The sequence below is a fragment of the Pygocentrus nattereri genome, chromosome 9 (assembly GCF_015220715.1).
Source record: "Pygocentrus nattereri isolate fPygNat1 chromosome 9, fPygNat1.pri, whole genome shotgun sequence".
Taxonomy (NCBI): Eukaryota; Metazoa; Chordata; class Actinopteri; order Characiformes; family Serrasalmidae; genus Pygocentrus; species Pygocentrus nattereri.
In genome coordinates this window covers 39719801-39739737 of record NC_051219.1, presented here as the reverse complement: position 1 = coordinate 39739737, position 19937 = coordinate 39719801, and the positions used below count along the sequence as shown (strand labels likewise).

At 40.4% G+C, this 19937-nt stretch overlaps 1 protein-coding gene across 1 annotated transcript; it reads right to left on the bottom strand.

Moving 5' to 3' along the window:
* Positions 1 to 1313: 1313 nt before the first annotated feature.
* mfsd4ab (major facilitator superfamily domain containing 4Ab) lies at positions 1314 to 9788 on the bottom strand. The gene is made up of 10 exons (XM_037541626.1): positions 9451 to 9788; positions 7598 to 7796; positions 7031 to 7273; positions 5604 to 5757; positions 5406 to 5521; positions 4482 to 4655; positions 3987 to 4134; positions 2401 to 2471; positions 1864 to 1984; positions 1314 to 1747 (listed from the first exon to the last, which is right to left on the bottom strand). Exons 1-10 carry the CDS (start codon positions 9678 to 9680, stop codon positions 1536 to 1538), a joined length of 1668 nt encoding a protein of 555 aa, XP_037397523.1. The 5' UTR covers positions 9681 to 9788; the 3' UTR covers positions 1314 to 1535.
* Between the last annotated feature and the right edge of the window lie 10149 nt (positions 9789 to 19937).

Genomic DNA, 19937 nt, shown 5'->3' with positions numbered 1-19937 from the left:
CATGCGCTACTTTCAATGTAAGTCAATGGAACAAGAATTTTTTCCAAGTCGTTTTGGGCCATTTCTTATGGTCCATTCATCATGAAATTTACACACGACGGAAAGATCAACAGACATTTTCAAATGATGTCAAAAACTGAAAAATGGAGATGTGGGGTTTTCCTCCGGCAGCTGTAGCTGCAATACAGTGTCGAATGAATTCAACCGTTTTTACTAAATGTTTTACAACACAGTGTCAAAGGGTTTTCTGCAACATATGGTTGCAAATCTGACTCAAGCATTGAAATTACAATGCTAGAATGACTACATTTCGCTTTCACTGTAAGTGCTCCAGTTCCATCATGGACTGGTCTGTTAGAAAAGTGAGTCTGACATCTAGTGTGGGAAATGCTGAACAACCACTAACCTTATCACTCCCAGAAAAAAGATCAAACGAAATGGATAAAACAATCAACAATGTCACTATATAACCAGCATGATATGTTAGGAACTCCTAAGAGGTCATCAATAAATTGCTCATGAATAATAGGCAACACTCACTCAAAATACACCTACAAGAGAACTTTGCTCTCATAAATTATACAGTGTCTATAAAAAGCTGTACATCTGCAAATACTGTTCTCATTTGAAAAAGATAATTATTTTACACTTCATTCAGGCATGAATTGAGAGATTCTGCATGCTGCTGACACATATTAAATTGGAAAATGTTCAACTTTTCTTGCATTACTCTATGAAGACCTGCTGGATTACATTCGAGAAGCGAGAAACTTGTTCTCTGAACGAAATATGAGTCATAAGTGATCCGAAATTTTGAAAGGTTAGGTTACTTACAAATGAATTCTGTCAAATACAGAAGGAAAAGCCTCTGTGATCCTGTTCAGTGATTTCACATGTGAGTCAAGTACTGACATTTCCAAAGAGTTTATTATGGTACACCTGTAGCCTGTAGCAATGTGTCCACTGAAGAGGAAACAAAGTTACGCAACGGCTTCCAGAGTGGCCTCAACGGAGTGGAAGCATGTTCAGATCGTCTAGGACATCAGTAATAGATTGCTGGGTCACTGTTTTGTCAGTGTCTAGTCCACTGTTCAAGCAGGAGGAATATCACGGTTCACGCTTCAAGACATACCTGCTGCTTGAGCGTGATGTGAAATTTTGATATTTTGGAATAAAGACAAATACTTGTGCTTGAAAACGCAATGAGCAAAATGTTCTGTTACTTTTGTGCAATTCGCTGTTGTCGGAACAAAACCTTGCATCTCCAAAATGGTAACTTTACAGGAGAAGGAAACAACATACCTATGTTTGAATGTAAGTCAATGGAACCAGAATTTTTTCCAAGTCATTTTGGGCTGTTTCTTTTGATCCATTCATCATGAAATTTACACACAATGTAAACAACAACAGGCGTTTTCAAACTGAGTCAAAAACAACGAAAATTGAGATATGAGGTTTTGACCAGAATCTAATGTACGATACCACAGAGGAATGTGTGTAGATATCAATGTTGATGTGGTTATATGAATTATAAATCAAAAATGTTCTGTTTTCTCTGGTTCTGGTGATGACATTGGACCTGGTGCTGGTACTGAAGCCAATTCTGGATCTGACACTGGTACTGGTGATGAAGATGATGCTTGTACTGGAGCTGGTGCTAGTGCTGGTACAGGAGCTGGTTCTAGAGATGGTACTGGAGGTGGTTCTGGAGCTGGCTCCTCCACCATAGCTGTCTTTTTAGATGTTCCTTTTCAGGGGAAAAAAAACAACCCATATGTAGTGACAGTGTAATATTGCTGGTAAGCTCTACATTGGTAAGCATGTGTTTTGGTACCAGTACGAATAATAAAGCTGCATATTTACCTCTCAGGTAGTTTCTGTGGTAGCGGTGACACAGCACCAGGCCAAAGAAGAAGGCGAAGCCAATGCAGCCAGTGATCATCCCACACAAGAGGAAACTATAGCTGCCTGCTGTCTGCATTATCTACAGTCAATATGGTCACATGGTTAGTCCTAATAAACTCAAATGAGTTTTAGAAATGCGTACATTAGAGCAATGCTTCTAAAAAGGGTCTTCAGGGCCCCCAAAACATGTTTTTCTCCAGCCCATCTTGCAACACATATAGATACATAAAAATGTGAAACATCTGTTGGGCTCACTGAGGGCTAGTTTGAGAACGTCTGTGTTAGAACAATGCTGCTCAATCCTGGCGATGTACAGTCCTACACAGTTTCAAGTTTTGTTTGACTCAGCATGCCTGATTCAGCTAATGAAGGGCTCAATAAGCAGTCGATGCACTGGATCAAGTGTGCTGCGTCAATAAATACTTTAAACTGTGCACAGCTGTGTGTCACCAGGCGCAGGGCTGAGAAACACTGTGTAAAGAAAATGATTCTCACCGATCCGACCAGCACCTGCAGGACCATTTCACCCATCCCAGCACTGGTCACCAGGACTGTAGTGGCACATCCTGAAAAAAGGAGAGTGATGAGTTGTGTATGTGTGTGTGTGTGTTTGTTTGTGTGCATTTGTGTCCCCAAATTGAAAACACAATGGCACAAATCTCAGTTTTTTGGTTACTAAGGTTAAAAAGGAATACTACTAGTTTTCCACAGTTTCTGCATATTTTAATCATTGAGGTCATTCAGAGTGTTTTGTGTGGCAAAGAATAATGATACAAAGTATTCAGTAATAAATATTCAGTATTCAGTTATTTTAGCCACGCCCTTGCATTTTAGAGCAGGAAGTGAGACTGCATCCCTGTCCCTCTTGGCCACTTAGTGAGTTGTTAGATCCCATTCTTCTGAAGTATCCCAAAATGTGTCCCAAAATCTGAAACTCTTTGTGTAACATCAAGAATTGTCACCACCAAAAAATCTGCTCAAAATGAGCTAAAATTGTCACTACCAAAACATTTGGTAAAGGTTCAGTAGTGTTTTTGTTGTTTTGGTAGCAACAAAATGGAATGTTAAATCACACGTTTCATTAAAATAAAGAGGATTTTAGTCAAAAGTCCAACTCAGTTAAAAATCCGTTGTGTTTTCAACTTTGAACCAATCCTTAGAACCATCTAAATAAACTGTATTTATAATCCAAAACCACCAATGGATCTACACATATCTGTTACGTGTCTCTGCCATGAGTTAAAATCCCTTAAAATCCCAGTCTTATTACATACTAAGGCTTTTATTCAGTAACTATACGGCATTCGGTGCAAACTGGTTGAGCTTTTCTTAAGTTATAGAAGTGTGCAGTAAGATCTTGGGCCTGGCAGAGTTAAAGTTAATAATGGTAAAACAGAGGTAAATTACAGCGGCCGGCATGTACCTCTCCTGGATTATAAAAATACGTTTTAGGCCAAAAACTTATTTCAGACCTATCTAAAAAAACACTGTCTCAAGCATCAGGCTTCATATTCTCAACATTTACCTTACATTTCACGTTATACTTTTCTGTGAAGTAAAGTTTAGTGGCATTTAATTCTTCAGACATCTGGTTCCTATCATTACTGCTGTGAACACATCTGACTCGGTAAGTTTCTCTACAATGGAGCATTTCATATCAGACAACTTTACATGTTAGATGTAAGCTTTGGATTAAAGTGGGTTTAAGTAAGGGTTTAGAATTTGCCAAAAGTAAAGCATCATAAATCCTTGTGTTGGAGCCTTGCACTTACAGGCATCCCACTGCTTTTAGGATATTGTTTTCCCTTACAAACCCTTACTGGCTGAGCGATACACTGAGGCACACTCCCACTAATCATTCCCTCAATGAATCAATATGATTTGATCAGTTCTATTAAAGCATTAGAAGTGAATGTTACACGCTGCAAGAAGCTGACACATGTTAATGTAGCCTCGCTCTACCACGCGTTCTAACACAGCGTCCAGGAATTTCATGTTTTTCACAACATTATTTACTAATACATCAGTGAAAATACTCCAGAAAGGCAGGAATACAAAAGTGACTGTGTGTGTCTGTTTACCCTGGTAGTCCAGAATGTCCTCAGTATAGGCAAGCATGCATGGGAAGATGCTGCTGAGAAACATGCCCAGTAAACACGTTCCTACAAACAGGAATATGCTACTGGTGTAGAGAATCAGCAGCAGGAGGACGGTGATTATCACACCAGCCTGAGGAACACAGAAGAAGAGATCTCTATAGACACACTGTTCACTCTATATAGAATACAACACATAACTGCTTACTCCAACAGCACGTAATGCACCTTATGTATTGTACTTATATTATTGTCTGTATATATACATGTGGAGATCATTCATAGATATACATATATCTATAGTGTATATATTGTTCATATTGTTCTATCTATCTATCTATCTATCTATCTATCTATCTATCTATCTATCTATCTATCTATCTATCTATCTATCTATCTATCTATCTATCTATCTATCTATCTATCTATCTATCCATCTATCTATCTATCTATCTATCTATCTACAGAGACAGTCATTACCAGGCTGATCATGAGCAGGTACACTGGTTTGAAGCGATAGGCGAGCGGGATGGACATTAGCCGTCCTCCAGTGATGGCAGCCCAAAAGATGCAGGGTAAGTAGCCGGCTGTTTTGTGATGCAGTGACATCGGAGCTGATACAGCATATGTGTACGCAAAACCAGCATAGGCCCCCTAGATTAAATAGTTTCAATATGTGTTACAAATTCATCACAAACAATGACACAATTACTTGATTTTAAAAATCGAATTGTTAAAATGATCTGCAACGACTTGTTGGCAATTTGCACAACAATAATGTATATCTGAAATTCTCCTGCTGGCCCCTCTTACAGTAAGAAACACAGCCTGATCTGATTTATATGCTTTTTTGCCATGTCCTAGTTTATCAATTGCCAAGTCCTTCCTTCCTAGTTTATCAATTTACAATAGTCTGGAATTTTAAAGGCACTGTGTAGTTTTTTTATTATTCAGTTAAGTCCATCTTTACTGTTTGGCCTTTTGTTTATTTGTTTATTACATTTGCTCATGTTTAGGATCCCTATCAGCTGCTATAATAATAGCTGCTATTCTTCCTGGGGTCCAGACATAGCATACATTATAAAATAGTTCAATAATAATCAACAAAACATGTGTAAAAAAGAAAAACAGAAACTGAAGGAGAACAAAACACATGAAAAATGGAAAATAATATAGTAGGACACTTTAAAATATTAAATAACTGTAGAAAGATGGTTAAAAATGTTAAAAACATTCTGAAAGGAAAGGTCATTTGGTATATTTGCTGGCCTTAGTTACTCTAATTACTTCATTTATTGTCAAAATAATCTGTAGATTATTCAATCACTAATATAATCCATAGTGAAAGCTTTAAAATGTCCATAAGAATCTGGATTATCTACATTACTGCCCTAGCAAACTCACCACAATGCCATCAGTCATGAAGAGGACGATCCCACCTAGAATATGGACTCCAAAGAATGAGGCAGGAAGCTCGCGGAGGTTAGTGTTCACGCAGCAGCTGAAGAGGTCCCCGTGGCCTGGAGAAAATACAGCCAGGATAAATTAGGTTAAACCAATACGGAGAATATAGAGATATACTTTTCTGTTCTTCATCTGTACCTCCTGCATCTTGTTCAGGAGCCTCTGTTGTCTCTGGTGTTTGGGTTTCCATAGCCAGCTCATCTTTTTCCAGCAAACGTGGAGAGCCATTCGGGCAAAACGGGATCAGCTTCTCTCGGTACATCAACACAAACACCGCAATGGGCACTGGCAGCTAGAACAGGACAGACAGTGCATGCCTTAATGCCAGAAATACAAGCAAAACAGCATATCGCACATTGTTATAATCTCTGTTGCAATAGAATTTTTTAAAAATTTTAAAGCAATTAAAAAGAAAGGATCACATACTAAACGAGGCTCGATTGGATTTAGGAAAAAACACACAATCCAAACAATTTATCTTTCTGGATCATGGAGGGGGTTCGGGTGGGGGGGGGGGGGGGGGCGGGGGGGGGGGGGGGTCTGGAGCCTATCTCAGCAGTTGTTGGGCAGAAACACCCTGAACAAGTCACTAGACCATCACATGGCCGACACACAGACATATACATTTACTCCTAGAGCCAATTTAGGGTCTCCCATTGGTCTGACTGCATATCTCTGGACTGTGGAGCACCTGTAGGAAACCTACACAGACATGGGGAGAACATCCTGGTCACCTGGCTGGCAAATGAGCCTAGGCCCTTCTTGCTGTGAGGCAACAGCACTAGCCACTTAACCACTATGCTGCCCTACAATGCCATCTTGATTGATTACCACTACATTAATTAAATTTCACTATATGATATCAATAGCGGGCGGCACGGTGGCGTGGTGGGTAGCGCTGTCGCCTCACAGCGAGGAGGGCCTGGGTTCGATTCCCTGGCCGGGCGACCGGGGTCCTCTCTGTGTGGAGTTTGCATGTTCTCCCCGTGTCTGTGTGGGTTTCCTCCGGGTTCTCCGGTTTCCTCCCACAGTCCAAAGACATGCAGTCAGGCCAATTGGACATGCTAAATTGCCCCTAGGTGTGAGTGTGTGAGTGACTGTCTGTGTCTGTCTGTCTGCCCTGCGATGGACTGGCGACCCATCCAGGGTGTATCCTGCCTTCCGCCCGAAGACTGCTGGGATAGGCTCCAGCACCCCCCCGCGACCCTGACGGAGAAGCGGCTTAGAAAATGGATGGATGGATGGATATCAATAGCAAAGAGGATATCAATCTATAACACTGCGAGAGAACAGCACACATCAGGGAGGTGCTTATGTAAAAATGTTTACTTTTAATTGGAAAAAGTATGGCTGTAGAATTGTTTTTGCTTTATTCTATATAAATCAATGACTATGGCAATCATTTACAGTGTCTGGCATTCAATCCTATCCATTATAACATACATTTTTTATGTTTTAATCATGTTACTGAAGTAGGTAAGCATAGCATTAGGAGCCTTGCCCAGGCGGAGAAACAATCTCTCTAAAAAGAGTAAAACCCCCGTTGAGAGAGGTTAGTATCCTACGTTAATCAGAGCCATGATCCAGAAGGCGTAGGACACGCTGGACTGCTCTGTGATCAGCGCAGAGTGTTCAGAGTAGTTGAGAGGTGCGGGGCTCCTGAAACCGGCAGCCAGGCTGTGTCTGAAGTGGTGAATCAATCCTGCGTCATCCTCTGTGCTGTTGATACCGGAACAGTGCTCCGACAGGAAAGGGTCTGCAATCAGGGGGCTCACCAGAGCCCCGAAGCCAATGAAGAAGTGCAGTGCCTGGGAAAGGACAAAAACATAGAGGGGCATAACACACCCTACATATAATTGTATTCAGTTTTTTTCTTTCTTTTCTTTATTTGAAATGTTTTGAATTTTGCATAATGAAACAGATTTTTTTGCATACCATATTTTCATTATATTTATAGTTTGAAATGATCAACATATTATTAGCAGTGGATTTCATTTGACCTACTTTATCTTCAAAATGACTGATTAGTAATTCAAACTGAAACAACTTTTTGCTTTAATTATGCAAATGTATGCAGTCTCTCTTGTGCGAGAATACAGTTATAAATATGTACAGTACATGTACTCACACACCTGCAGGAAGATCGCAGAGTCTTTCTGGTAAAGAGCCACCAGTTGAATATTTGCAATAGTGTCGATGATGCCCATTGCCAGCCCTGACACCGCCATGGCTACAGCTAATAACAGCACATTGTAGCAGAAAGGAATGATGGCAAAAACTAGAGAAATTACTAGGGAGGACAGGAGGAGAGCAGCAAGGGCACTGAACAACCTGAAAGAGAGAGAGAGAGGGGGGCGTAGATAGATAGATAGATAGATAGATAGATAGATAGAGAGAGAGAGAGAGAGACAGAGAGATAGATAGATAGATAGATAGATAGATAGATAGATAGATAGATAGATAGATAGAGAGAGAGAGAGATAGATAGATAGATAGAGAGAGAGAGAGAGAGACAGAGAGAGAGATAAATAGAGAAATAGATAGAGATAGATAGATAGAGATAGATAGATAGATAGATAGATAGATAGATAGATAGATAGATAGATAGATAGATAGAGAGAGAGAGAGAGAGACAGAGAGAGAGAGAGACAGAGAGATAGCGAGAGAGAGATAGATAGATAGATAGATAGATAGATAGATAGATAGATAGAGAGAGAGAGAGAGAGATAGATAGATAGATAGATAGATAGAGAGAGAGAGAGAGAGAGAGAGAGACAGAGAGAGAGATAAATAGAGAAATAGATAGAGATAGATAGATAGAGAGAGATAGAGAGAGATAGATAGCGAGAGAGAGAGAGATAGATAGATGGATAGATAGATAGATAGATAGATAGATAGATAGATAGATAGAGAGGGTGAGAGACAGAGAGACAGAGAGAGATGGATAGATAGATAGATAGATAGATAGATAGATAGATAGATAGATAGATAGATAGATAGATAGATAGATAGCGAGAGAGAGAGAGAGAGAGAGAGAGAGAGAGAGAGAGAGAGCATTAGATATAGCTCAGATATTATGGTTATTGTTCATGTTACAGGTGGGGAGCTACATTTACTCAGTGCTGTGTACGATTCTGAATGACTTTCTGAATATTTTCCATCCATAATAGTTTTACGTCTACTCAAGTAAATAGGTGTATCATTTTAATTTTAGACCAAGAGTGCATCAAAAAGAGAGGAATGTAGACTAAAAAACTTTATTTCAACAAAATAATCATTTCATTGTCCATTTTATCAGCTCCACTTACCATATAGGGGCCCTTTAGAGCACAATTGCACAATTGGTCACAGGACACTGCCCAGAGGACGCTGTTGGCTGGATATTTTTAGTTGCTGGACTACTCTCAGTCCAGCGGTGACAATGAGGGGAAAAAAGCTTCAGGAGCACTGCTGTGTCTGATCCACTCAGACCAGTGCAACACACACTAACACACCAGCACTATGTCAATGTTACTGCAGTGCTAACAGTTATTTTATTGTCTCAAAAGGTTTACAAATGGAGAAAGTGACAAACCACTGGCAGCCTGTCAAGGCCAAGCAAACCCATCAGACTCAGCTTTTAGAACCCTAAATTAACGTGGAAGGATCTACAGGAAAGTTTTTCTTTAGTCAGTTTCAAAATGCACGAGGCAGACATCTGAAAGAAGCTGTGCAGTTGTGAAAGGCAATATAGATGCACTCAAGTGACTGTCAACATTTACATGAAGTTCAAGGCAGATGAAAGTTTTTCTGGCTTCTTTTATTTTATTACGTTTTTTTATTTGTAGCCATGCAAATATCTATGCATACAAATGAACCCTTTCATAAGGAGCGCTTCCTTTTCTACAGCACTGCAATTTTAGCTCAAAATCTAATCAGACCTGCATGAAATCTTTACAGACGTCTTCAAGAGAGAGCAGCTTAAAATCACCAGTGGAAAACTCACGTCTTCTTGAAGGCGCCGCCAATTGAACTGCCGACGAGCAGACAAAACTGTTGTGAGAAGAATACCCAGGTGATCTCCTGTAGCGTAGAGTTGGTCTGACATTTCAGATCTAGAATAGTGGGCCCCAGGAAGGCTATACAGAGTCCAAAGCTGAAGAATACGCTCCAGTACGTGAGAGTATGCTGACAGTTTCGTTTAAACAGCGTTATTAGACGCTCCTCGATGAACATATTGTCCTCAGAAAATGTCTCAGAATCTGCTGATGGACTGATGGATCTCAGTGTTTTGAAGGCTCTGAGGGTCTCCTGCTCATATGTGTGCTGACTCAGCACCTGTCTGACTCTGCTCAAGTCAAGAATGTTACAACTAGTGATACTGCATATTTATAGAACCGGTCACTCCCTCCCCTCTGATGGTAAATGCGACAATACATTTCAAGTTAATACTTGAAAACAAAGACTCATCTAGAGCTGTCAATGATTTTCAGGTGTTGAAATCAGATTTCAGCAGAAGCAATTACGGTTCCGTCTTCCTATCCTGTCTGTTGTGGAGTTAATTTGTGTGTGTGTTAGGGAGCGGGACTGAGGACTGAGGTGACTTTTTCCAACCTGTATACCTTTACAGACCATTCTTCTTATCATTAATTTGAGCAAATACAATTCAGTGACTGCAAATTGTGTAATATTTGTATTTAGAGTTGTTGTAAACATATGTTACTGAAACATTCATTTTACTAATGTATTCTTTTACTAATGTCAGTCTTGTGAACAATATGTGTGTCAGGGATACCCACATTTTTTGTCTTAAAAGAAGCAAAGCTTTTGTGGTGGACTGAGGACCAATTTTTAAAATATCGCTGCTGTCAGATCAAAACCTCATATCTCCAAAATAGTAACTTTACAGGAGAAATAAAAAACATACTTTACTTTTAATGTAAGTCAATGGAACCAGACATCTTTACACACAATGTAAAAGGCAATAGGCACTTTCAGATTGTCAAAAACTGAAAAATGATAAAAATGATACCAGGTTTTGTCCCAACAGCAGCGATATATGCGTTATAATATTACACTGTATTTTGTTGCTGGAAAATTACAAAAAAGGTAAATATAGTAATCAAATATGTCTGTTCTCTCATTCGGGGAGGACTTGTGGATGAGTAACATTTTTTGGCAGGCCAGTCAAACAGTTTGAGCAGCCCTGGTAGAGTATTTTTATCAGATATACTAATTGTTACATTAATTATCCTATTCTCTAATCAGACAGTATATCTGTCTATGCTGTGTTGACCCTTCTGTTTCTTGCTTGAAATCCAGTAGATGTTTTGTAGGGCACTGTGCATGAAATGAAGGTTGAAATGCTATTCAAACTTATAATACTTGCTTTTCTCAGTGTGGGTCCTCAGAAAAGGCCACGCTCTTCATTTCAGTTGATCCTGGGAAAAAGACTAGAGACAGGGGAATCATTAGCTTTACACATCCGCAAAATGTTACTTATGTTCTCTAGTGCTGGTTAAGAAGTAAGTTCTTCCCGTGTTCTAAGAATTAACTGGTCTGTCAACACTAGACCAGTGTATTACATTCTCAACATTCACTTACATCAGAACAAAGCACTTCCTGCCTTAGTTGGTCTTGTCTAGACAGCAGCATTAAAACACATATTTAACACAATCTCCTTTGATATGCTAATAGACATTATGCTCCTGCTTTAATGCCGGTTTTAACAGGCCCTGGTAAACTTGGACTTATCATTTCCCCTCTGGGGAATCCTTAAAGCTGTCTTTAAGGGCTGTGGCATTGCTTTATTAGCTGAAGTGAAAGGTGTTACATGAGCCCTCGGATGGGCAAGGGATTAAGCGAACACGAGTGTTGACTTCAGCAGCAGAACTGGCCCAGAAATCTTTGCAACCTGACGAATTTTTCTTTCCGAAAGCCAAAATATTGGAGTTTAATCACAAAGCTGTTTATTCGCTATAGCAGCAAACTGCTATATTTCAAAACCATAACATTCAATTTACTGGGCTTTAGGTTACAAACTACTTCATGATATTCCTCTGCTAGATGGCTTGATAGCATGATAAAGGAAAAACAAAAAGAAAGGCACTACATCACAGTTCTACTCCAAATTTACAGCCAGACAAAGCAAATACCCTCGCACATTATGTACGTTATGCTCAACATGCTTAAAAAACACGTTTTGCATTGCAAAGTTTGCATGGCTGGCTGTTTAGCTCACCGAGGCTGACCCGCTGAGGGTGTGTTCTGCTCACTGTCCCCTCATCTACTTCTGTTCGAGAGGCCACTTGTGTAATGTAGACGTTTTGGACATTCAAACAGCGAGTTGAAAGGAGTTGAAGTTAAAAAGAGAACTGAAACGGGGTCTATATGTTTGTGAAAGATCAAAATAGAAGTTCTTAACATAAAGCGAAATACAGGACACTGAAACTGAAAGTGTTCTTTTATATATGATTTGACGGTTTTGAATTAACATAAAGATGCTGACGATGCTTCAAAGAGGTGAAAATTCTTTGAGAAGTTCAAATCTCAAATGATTCAAGAAATTTCAGTCAGGTTTTTGGTTTTGGTCTAACCATAGTATTGAGACAGCACTGACAGTTTGTGAATGACCTCAGGCATAGCAATAATGCGCGAAATCATTCTATTTTGGTCTTGTTTGATCAAGATTATAATATCACAAGATTATAATCCACCAAACTCGGTAGTCCTCTTAGACATTATTTTAGAATGGTTTAAATTATATTCAGTTCTTGGTTCAGCTTGGAAATCATTCTTCTGAAAAAAAATTAAGATTTCTTGTGGAGTGCCACAAGGTTCAGTTTTAGGGCCTTTGTGCATGTTACCTCTAGGTGATGTCATTAGGAAACATAATATCAGCTGTACTGATGACACACAATTATAACTGTTGATAGGCTTACTTGTCAGCGGATTTCTTCGTAGATGTCACAAATATTTGACCTAAATCAAGAAAAACTGAATTACTGATTCTTGGTATTAAATCTGAGAGATAGCTGCTTTGTGAGTTGCTAGAGTGTTTTGTTACATATTTCAAGCCTGGAGTATGAAACCTGGGTGTTATCATAGATTCTGAGCTGTGTTATACCATGTGCAAATGCAGTCACTAAAGTAGCTTTTTATTGTTTGAGAAATAAACAAAAGCATGTGGCTTTGAAAGTCCTGCATAGCAGTCTGAAGTTTCTTCAGTAGAGGGTGCTATTAGCATGAGAGGAACTTTAGTGTTCATCATTTAGAGAAGAAATATAAATAAACATAAACAGCATTTTTCATCACTATTCCTCATTTTCATTACCAATACTTTACTTGTTAGGTGCTAGATTTTGACGCCTCTTTGTACTCATATATAATCTTTTGCATCTTTTGCTGGAATTGCGGTGCATCTCTACTTGATGCACCCCTTCATAATTTGATGTGGAAATCAAGATTTAATCATACTTTTAGGATCAATGTTGTAGTATACTTAAACAGCTCTGACACTGCAGTAGATCTTCACATTCAAGCTTTTTAAAATGTGCAGTTCTCAGTTTAGTTTTCTCTTACATCTCCACCAAATGGAGCAGAAAAAGAGCTTCATACAGAACAGCTCCAGGGCTTCCCCTGATTGGTTTAACACTGAACACTAGCAACGACTGCATGAGTTGAGCACCTCAGTGTCACTCTCACTGACGTCAGGATTTCGTCCCTGAGCATGGTTACTCCAAGAACGTAGGAGACTCTGAAGTTCCCTTCTTTCTAATTGGCTTGGTTGAAATAGTGCATTTCCTTTCAACATAGTCCGAGATGATCTCAGGAAGTGCTAAGCATCTCCAGCCTGAGAACAGAGGCAGCCCTCTGCAGAAGTGTTTTTATTATTGATACTCATTAACAACCTTAGCTCTACTCCTACTTCCTCTACACGAGTTACACTGACGCAGAGTAACTTATTGCAAAGCTGTTTTAACTGAGAACCAGTGGAACAGCGCTCAGGGTGCTTTCCTTGCATGCTGGCAACAGTGGCGATGCATTAGAGCTTCACCAGAATTCATATTAATATTGTGATCTTGATTTTTCACTTTAATTAAACAGTGTTGATTCTGCAGGCTGTTTTAGGGCCACAACGATCATTGGAACTCCTGAACCTCCACACTCCTGCTTGCAAAGTTCACCCCTGTTTTATGCAAAGTGCATTTCCTATTAGAAAAATGTACAAAATACTCTAAATATTACTGCCTTTGCTGCCATCTAATACAAGCCCAATTATATCATAAAGCCTAAGCCTTTAGCCTACTTAATCCGTGGTGATTGGACACAGTGCTGGCCTGCCTCAACTGGCTAACAACATGAATCAGAAGTAATTAATAACCAAATATTAGAGAAAGTTCTTAACGTGTTCATAGTGAATATTAAAGCTGTCTGGATTAATTCTGAAAACAAATACATGGTATTTTATCATTTTCCTATGCCACAGTCTCACCTAAGTAGGCCTATGCATGTTTCATTGTTTTATCAGGGTTTGCCATTGTATTGACTGAATGAACAGAATGTTGAGCATTCTGTGACCTGAAAGCTCATTTATGTCTTATGTCACTTCACTAAATATTTGGTGGGTCGCAGTGCAGACACAACATCTATATGTGGGTCCTGGCATGAAAACGTTTGGGGACCCCAGATTTAGTATATTCACACTGTAGCTGTGTGTTTGAGTGTGTTGGGGGCTCAGAAGGGAGCAAACACCTTATAGGTAATGTTTAATGTTGGACTGTGATTGGTTTAAAAATGAATTTTTAAAATGTCATGTTTAACAAGTGCATTTTCATGTATGTTTTGATGTATTCCTAATATTTTAATATTGAAAGCACATTTGAGCAGTCATGTTGGAGGGTGGGGAGTAGGGGTAATGATCAGATGGTTCAGCCAGTCACTGGGCTTCTGTGGTGGTTTAAGTGGTTTTAAGTGAAAGATTACTCCTATGAATATTGTTTTCAAGCTTATTGGTCATTCTGCAGCAAAGTAGACAATAAATCTTTCATTCTGAACCAATGATTGAGGGATCAGAACGGAAACGTTTCTTTAAAGCGGAAATGGAAATACTTGAGGGCTGAAATGAGACTATGCCAGTTCTAATAACACTGACAGTTAGTGGTATGAAAACTGGCATACAGTCGCGTAATTTCCACTTTAGATCAAATTGAACAGCTACCACTTTCAGTCAGTTAGCTGGTTAGATCAGTCTGACGGAGAGACACTTTAGCAGAATCATCACAGTGATGACACATGATGGCTTGTAGGAAGAAGCTCCTTTGTAGCCTGGATGTCCTGATCCTCATCTGGCTGAAGCGCCGGCCTGAGGGAAGGAGCTGGAACAGGTGGTGTCTGGGGTGAGAGGAGTCTATGGAGATCTTCTCTGTACGCTTCCTGGTTCTAGAGGCATGTATTTCCAGCAGTGCAGGCAACTTAACCCCAATTGTCCTCTCTGCAGATCTGATGATGCGCTGCAGTCTGTGGAGGTCATGCTAGGTAGCTGAGCTGCCCCACACTGTGATGGACATGGTAATGACAGACTCTATGATGGCTGTGTAGAACCACACCATCAGCTCCTGGGGTAGGTTGAACTTTCTCAACTGATGCAGGAAGTACATCCTCTGCTGGGCTCTCTTAATGATGGTGCTGATGTTGCTGTCCCACTTCAGGTCCCTGGTAATTGTTGTGCCCAGGAACTTGCAGGACTCCACTGCCATCACAGTTCTGTCCAGGATGGTGAGTGCTGGCAGGGCTGGAGGGCTCTTCCTGAAGTCCACTGTCATCTACACTGTTTTCGCTGTGTTCAGCACCAGGTTATTGTGGCTGCTCCAAAGGACCACCTGATCAACCACCCATCTATAAGCAGATTCATTACCATCTCAGATGAGACCAATGACAGTTGTGTCATCTGCATACTTCAAGATTTTAACTGAGGGGTCCATGGAGGTACAGTCGTTTGTGTACAGAGAGAAGAGCAATGGTGAGAGGACACAGCCCTGTGGAGCACCTGTACTGATAGTCTGGGTGTTTGAGGTGAACTTTCCCAACCTCACTTGCTGCTCTCTGCCAGTGAGGAAGTTGGTGATCCATTGGCAGGTGGGTCTTGGCATGCTGAGTTACAGCAGTTTGTTGTGTAGCTGTCCTGGGATGATTGTAGAGCTAGAGGTAGAGCTGAAGTCCAAGAACAATATTCTTGCATACGTTCCTGAATGTTCAAGCTATTGAAGAATAAGCTGGAGTCCCATGTTCACTGCATTGTCCACCGACCTGTTTTCCCAGTATGCAAATTGCAGAGGGTCTAGCAGAAGATCTGTGATGTTCTTTAGACGGGAGAGCACCAGTCTCTCAAAGGATTTCATGACTAAAGGGGTCAGGGCAACAGGTCTATAGTCATTCAATCCTGTGATGGTTGCTTTCTTGGGAACTGGTACTATGGTGGAACATTTGAATCATGAAGGTACGACACACAGCTCGAGTAATTCATTAAAGAGTGCTGTAAAGACTGGTGCGAGCTGGTCAGCACAGACCCTCAGACAGGAGGGTGAAACACCATCTGGTCCTGATTCTTTCCTCACTTTTTGTCTCCTGAAGAGTCGTTGCACGTCCTTTTTGCAGATCTTTATGGCAGGCTGAATAGATGGCTGAATGACAGGAAGGTGTGAATCTGTGCTGAATGGATGTGTGAAGCTGGGCTTTTCAAACCTGTAGTAAAAGGTGTTAAGCTCATCAGCCAGCTGACTGCCCATTGTCTGGGAGGGTGTCCTTTTGTAGCTGGAGTGTTCTATAGGCACTTCCAGATGGTTGATGACTCATTTGTGGACACCATACTACTCAGCTTGTTTGAGTAGCTCTTTTTCGCAGCTCTGATTTCTTTATTGAGTGTGTTCCTAGCCTGATTGTACAGAGCCCGATCTCCACTCCTATACAATGCTTCTTTAGACTGGCGCAACTGTTTCAGCCTGGCATAAAAACCCAGGGCTTATTGTTGTTATGTTTTATGCGAGTCCTGGTGTCTTTACAAAAGCTGATGTAGGATGTCACAGTATCCGTGTATTCATCCAGGCTGCCTGTAGCGTCCTCAAACACACTCCAATCTGTTAATTCCATGCAGTCCTTTCTGTGTATGTGGTGTTTCACTTCACGGATGGATTAAATGTGGCGAGATTTCCCCATGTGTGGGATTAAAAAGTGTCACTTAAACACATTTTTTTGTCTAATTAAGCAGTTAGTTTTGGATAAGAAATACCTACATGCATGAGATCGGGCTATGTTGAGAATTTTATTCTGAAAATAATATATGGTGAAATAACCATTCATTACTTGTGCCACGCCTTGCACAAACTATGAAAATATTTGAACCTCCACAGTTCGTCAACTCCACAGCCATCCTTCCTTTGAAAAGCTGTAAAAAGAGTCTGCTTTGTACAGCTTATATTCAAGGTGTGTTATTTTTCATTCAGAGCATTTGCAAACAAATTATGTTTCCGCATGGCTCAGAGGTCACCAACTTTCTGCAGGGTCAGTCACTACAGACCTCCAAACTTCATGTGGACCAAGAGATTTTGGACAATTTCATGCTCCCAACTTTGTGGGAACAGCTTGGGGACGGCCCCTTCCTGTTCCAACATGACTGCACACCAGAGCACAAAGCAAGGACCATAAAGACCTAGAGGAGCGAGTTTGGTGGGGAAGAACTTGACTAGCCTGCACAAAGTCATGTCATCAACCTGATAGAACACCTTTGGGTTGAATTAGAGCGGAGACTGTAAGCAAGACCTTCTGGTCCAACATCAGTGTTTGACCTCACAAATGCGCTTCTGGAAGAACGGTCAAATATTCCCATAAACACACTCCTAAACCTTGTGGAAAGCTTTCCCAGAAGAGTGGAAGCTGTTATAGCTGCAAAGGGTGGGCCGATATCATATTAAACCCTATGGATTAAGAATGCGGCACGGTGGCGTGGTGGGTAGCGCTGTCGCCTCACAGCGAGGAGGGCCTGGGTTCGATTCCCCGGCCGGGCGGCCAGGGTCCTCTCTGTGTGGAGTTTGCATGTTCTCCCCGTGTCTGCGTGGGTTTCCTCCGGGTTCTCCGGTTTCCTCCCACAGTCCAAAGACATGCAGTCAGGCCAATTGGACTTGCTAAATTGCCCCTAGGTGTGAGTGTGTGAGTGACTGTCTGTGTCTGTCTGTCTGCCCTGCGATGGACTGGCGACCTGTCCAGGGTGTATCCTGCCTTTCGCCCGAAGACTGCTGGGATAGGCTCCAGCATCCCCCCGCGACCCTGACGGAGAAGCGGCTTAGAAAATGGATGGATGGATGGATGGATTAAGAATGGGAGCGAATACTTTTGGAAATATAATGTAGCTTGATGATTTTGGAGTGGAGGAACTCAGGAAATCCAGTGGTATGCACGGAACCATGACCTCAACCTAACTGGACACTTTTGAGATGAATTGGACCTTGCAAATCGCTGCTGTTGGAAGAAAACCTTGTATCTCCATTTTTTATGTTTTTCAGTTTTTGATATAATTTGAAGATACCTGTTGCCCTTTGCAATGTGTGCAAATATCACGAAGAATGGACCAAAACAAATGGACCAAAATTACCTGGAAAAAAGTCTGGTTCCATTGACTTACATTAAAAGTGAAGTAGGTTTTTTCCTTTTCCTATAAAGTTAGCATTTTGGAGATATAAAATTTTCTTCCAACAACAGCAAAATGCTTTTTTTTCACTGAACAGGCACAAATTCCCCACAGATACACTCCACAATCTTTTGGAACACCATCCCAGAGGAGTGGGGGCTATTATAACTGCAGGGGGGGGGTAGCAACTCTGTATTAATGCATTTTGAAGTGAGATATCCAACAAGCTAATGTAGTTTGATAGTCTGTTGTCCACATACAGTACTGTGTATTTATTTATTTATTTGTGTGTGTATATATATATATATATATATATATATATATATATGTATATAACCATATAAATAATAAATAGTGATTTTCTGGATGTTAGTGTGTTTACCAATCTCCAAGCCTCTCCTCGAGGAAGCCCAGTATTATATGTAGTTAAAAAGCAGCTCCTGGTTTGACCAATCAGTGCTTCAGTAAATTGAGCTCATGATGTAATTGATGATATTAACGAGTCTCTGCAGTGGCTGTGAAGGTGTCAAGGAAAACAATTTTGGACCCAAGAAATTCTTGTTACTTTTTATTGTTTTTATGTTTACTTGAATTATGAATGTGACTTTATTCTAATGTATATTGTGATAAACTCACTGCTGAGGTCAATTGTTTAAAACTTTCGCACAGTGCTGTACTTTTGGCCATATAGTGTAGTTCTGTGACAAATAGTTTAAGTAAGACGGTAAGACAACAGCTTGTCTCTGCCTTGTGCTGGATCTTTTATTAGAGGACACAATAAAGGCAATAGCAAGGCGTCCTGCCTAGAGCAGCGGTCAGATGACCTACGATGGTACACTGTCAGAAAAGGTACTGTACAGGTATATTTTTCATTCATCAAGATACAATGTAAATATACACCCAAAGGTACAGCAATAGCTATAATGTCCAGTTGTGTACCTTGAATTAGTTTTCCCAGGTGAAAGGTACATGTTTACCTTTTCATAACCTCAGTTTTAAAGACAGAACAATAAAAAAAACTGGAGACGAGACAGGGTGTGTGGAGCCAATACAGCTTAAAAATAAACCCTTGAGCATACCACCCCAGTGACAGCAGGGGTACCTACCACTCAGTGACAGTTTAGACTTTTCTTCTGAGAGTGTGTTTCGTTTTAGTCTCAAACTTAATCACTGACATGTCCGTTTATGTTAATGTAGTGTAGCACAACCAGTAATTGACACAGACTAATTAAGCTAATAGTATTTTTTCCAAAGGTATCTGTGTGTAACTTATTACAGACGACCTGCATGCTCAGGATGAACCTGTAAGATCTGGCACCCATTGAAAGGCCTACACTATTTCAGTTAAAATTATAGTTGAGAGTCATTATGTACTTTAAAGTCCAGATTATCAAAGCAAGTTTAGTAGATGGCTGAGTTTGATCTTCCTGCCCAGTTAGAAAATTAGCTGCAAAATCAAATTAGAAAAGTTTCAACAGTTTCAAAATATTTGGGCAAGAAAATGTTTTGTTTGACAATTGCACCACCTTCTGGTGACATCTGCTTATAGCTTGATGTCTGCTTGTAGCATGATATGGGCTGCTTTCTCCAAACTTTTGCAGACTCTTAGCAAGTACCAAAAACTAGTTCTATGTGTGGATTCATTTTAGTGTTTTATTGATCCTTTTCTCGAAGTTCTGAAGAACTTTCAACAGGTTTTCCATCATTTTGGCTCTCATGGTTGGTGGTAGTGTAGACTCGATCTGTTTGATCAAACTCATATGTTCTGTTTGTTTTAGACAGCTTCGAAAATCTGCCATGTTCCCTCAAGT

Bases quoted from the DNA above. Each gene is read 5' to 3' on its own strand.
- mfsd4ab (XM_037541626.1), bottom strand. From the start codon at position 9,680: ATGTTCATCGAGGAGCGTCTAATAACGCTGTTTAAACGAAACTGTCAG. The intron at 7,274-7,597 runs GTGTGTGAGTAC...GTCCTTTCCCAG, and splicing joins ACTCTGCGATCTTCCTGCAG to GCACTGCACTTCTTCATTGG. The intron at 4,656-5,405 runs GTGAGTTTGCTA...TATTTAATCTAG, and splicing joins TCATGACTGATGGCATTGTG to GGGGCCTATGCTGGTTTTGC.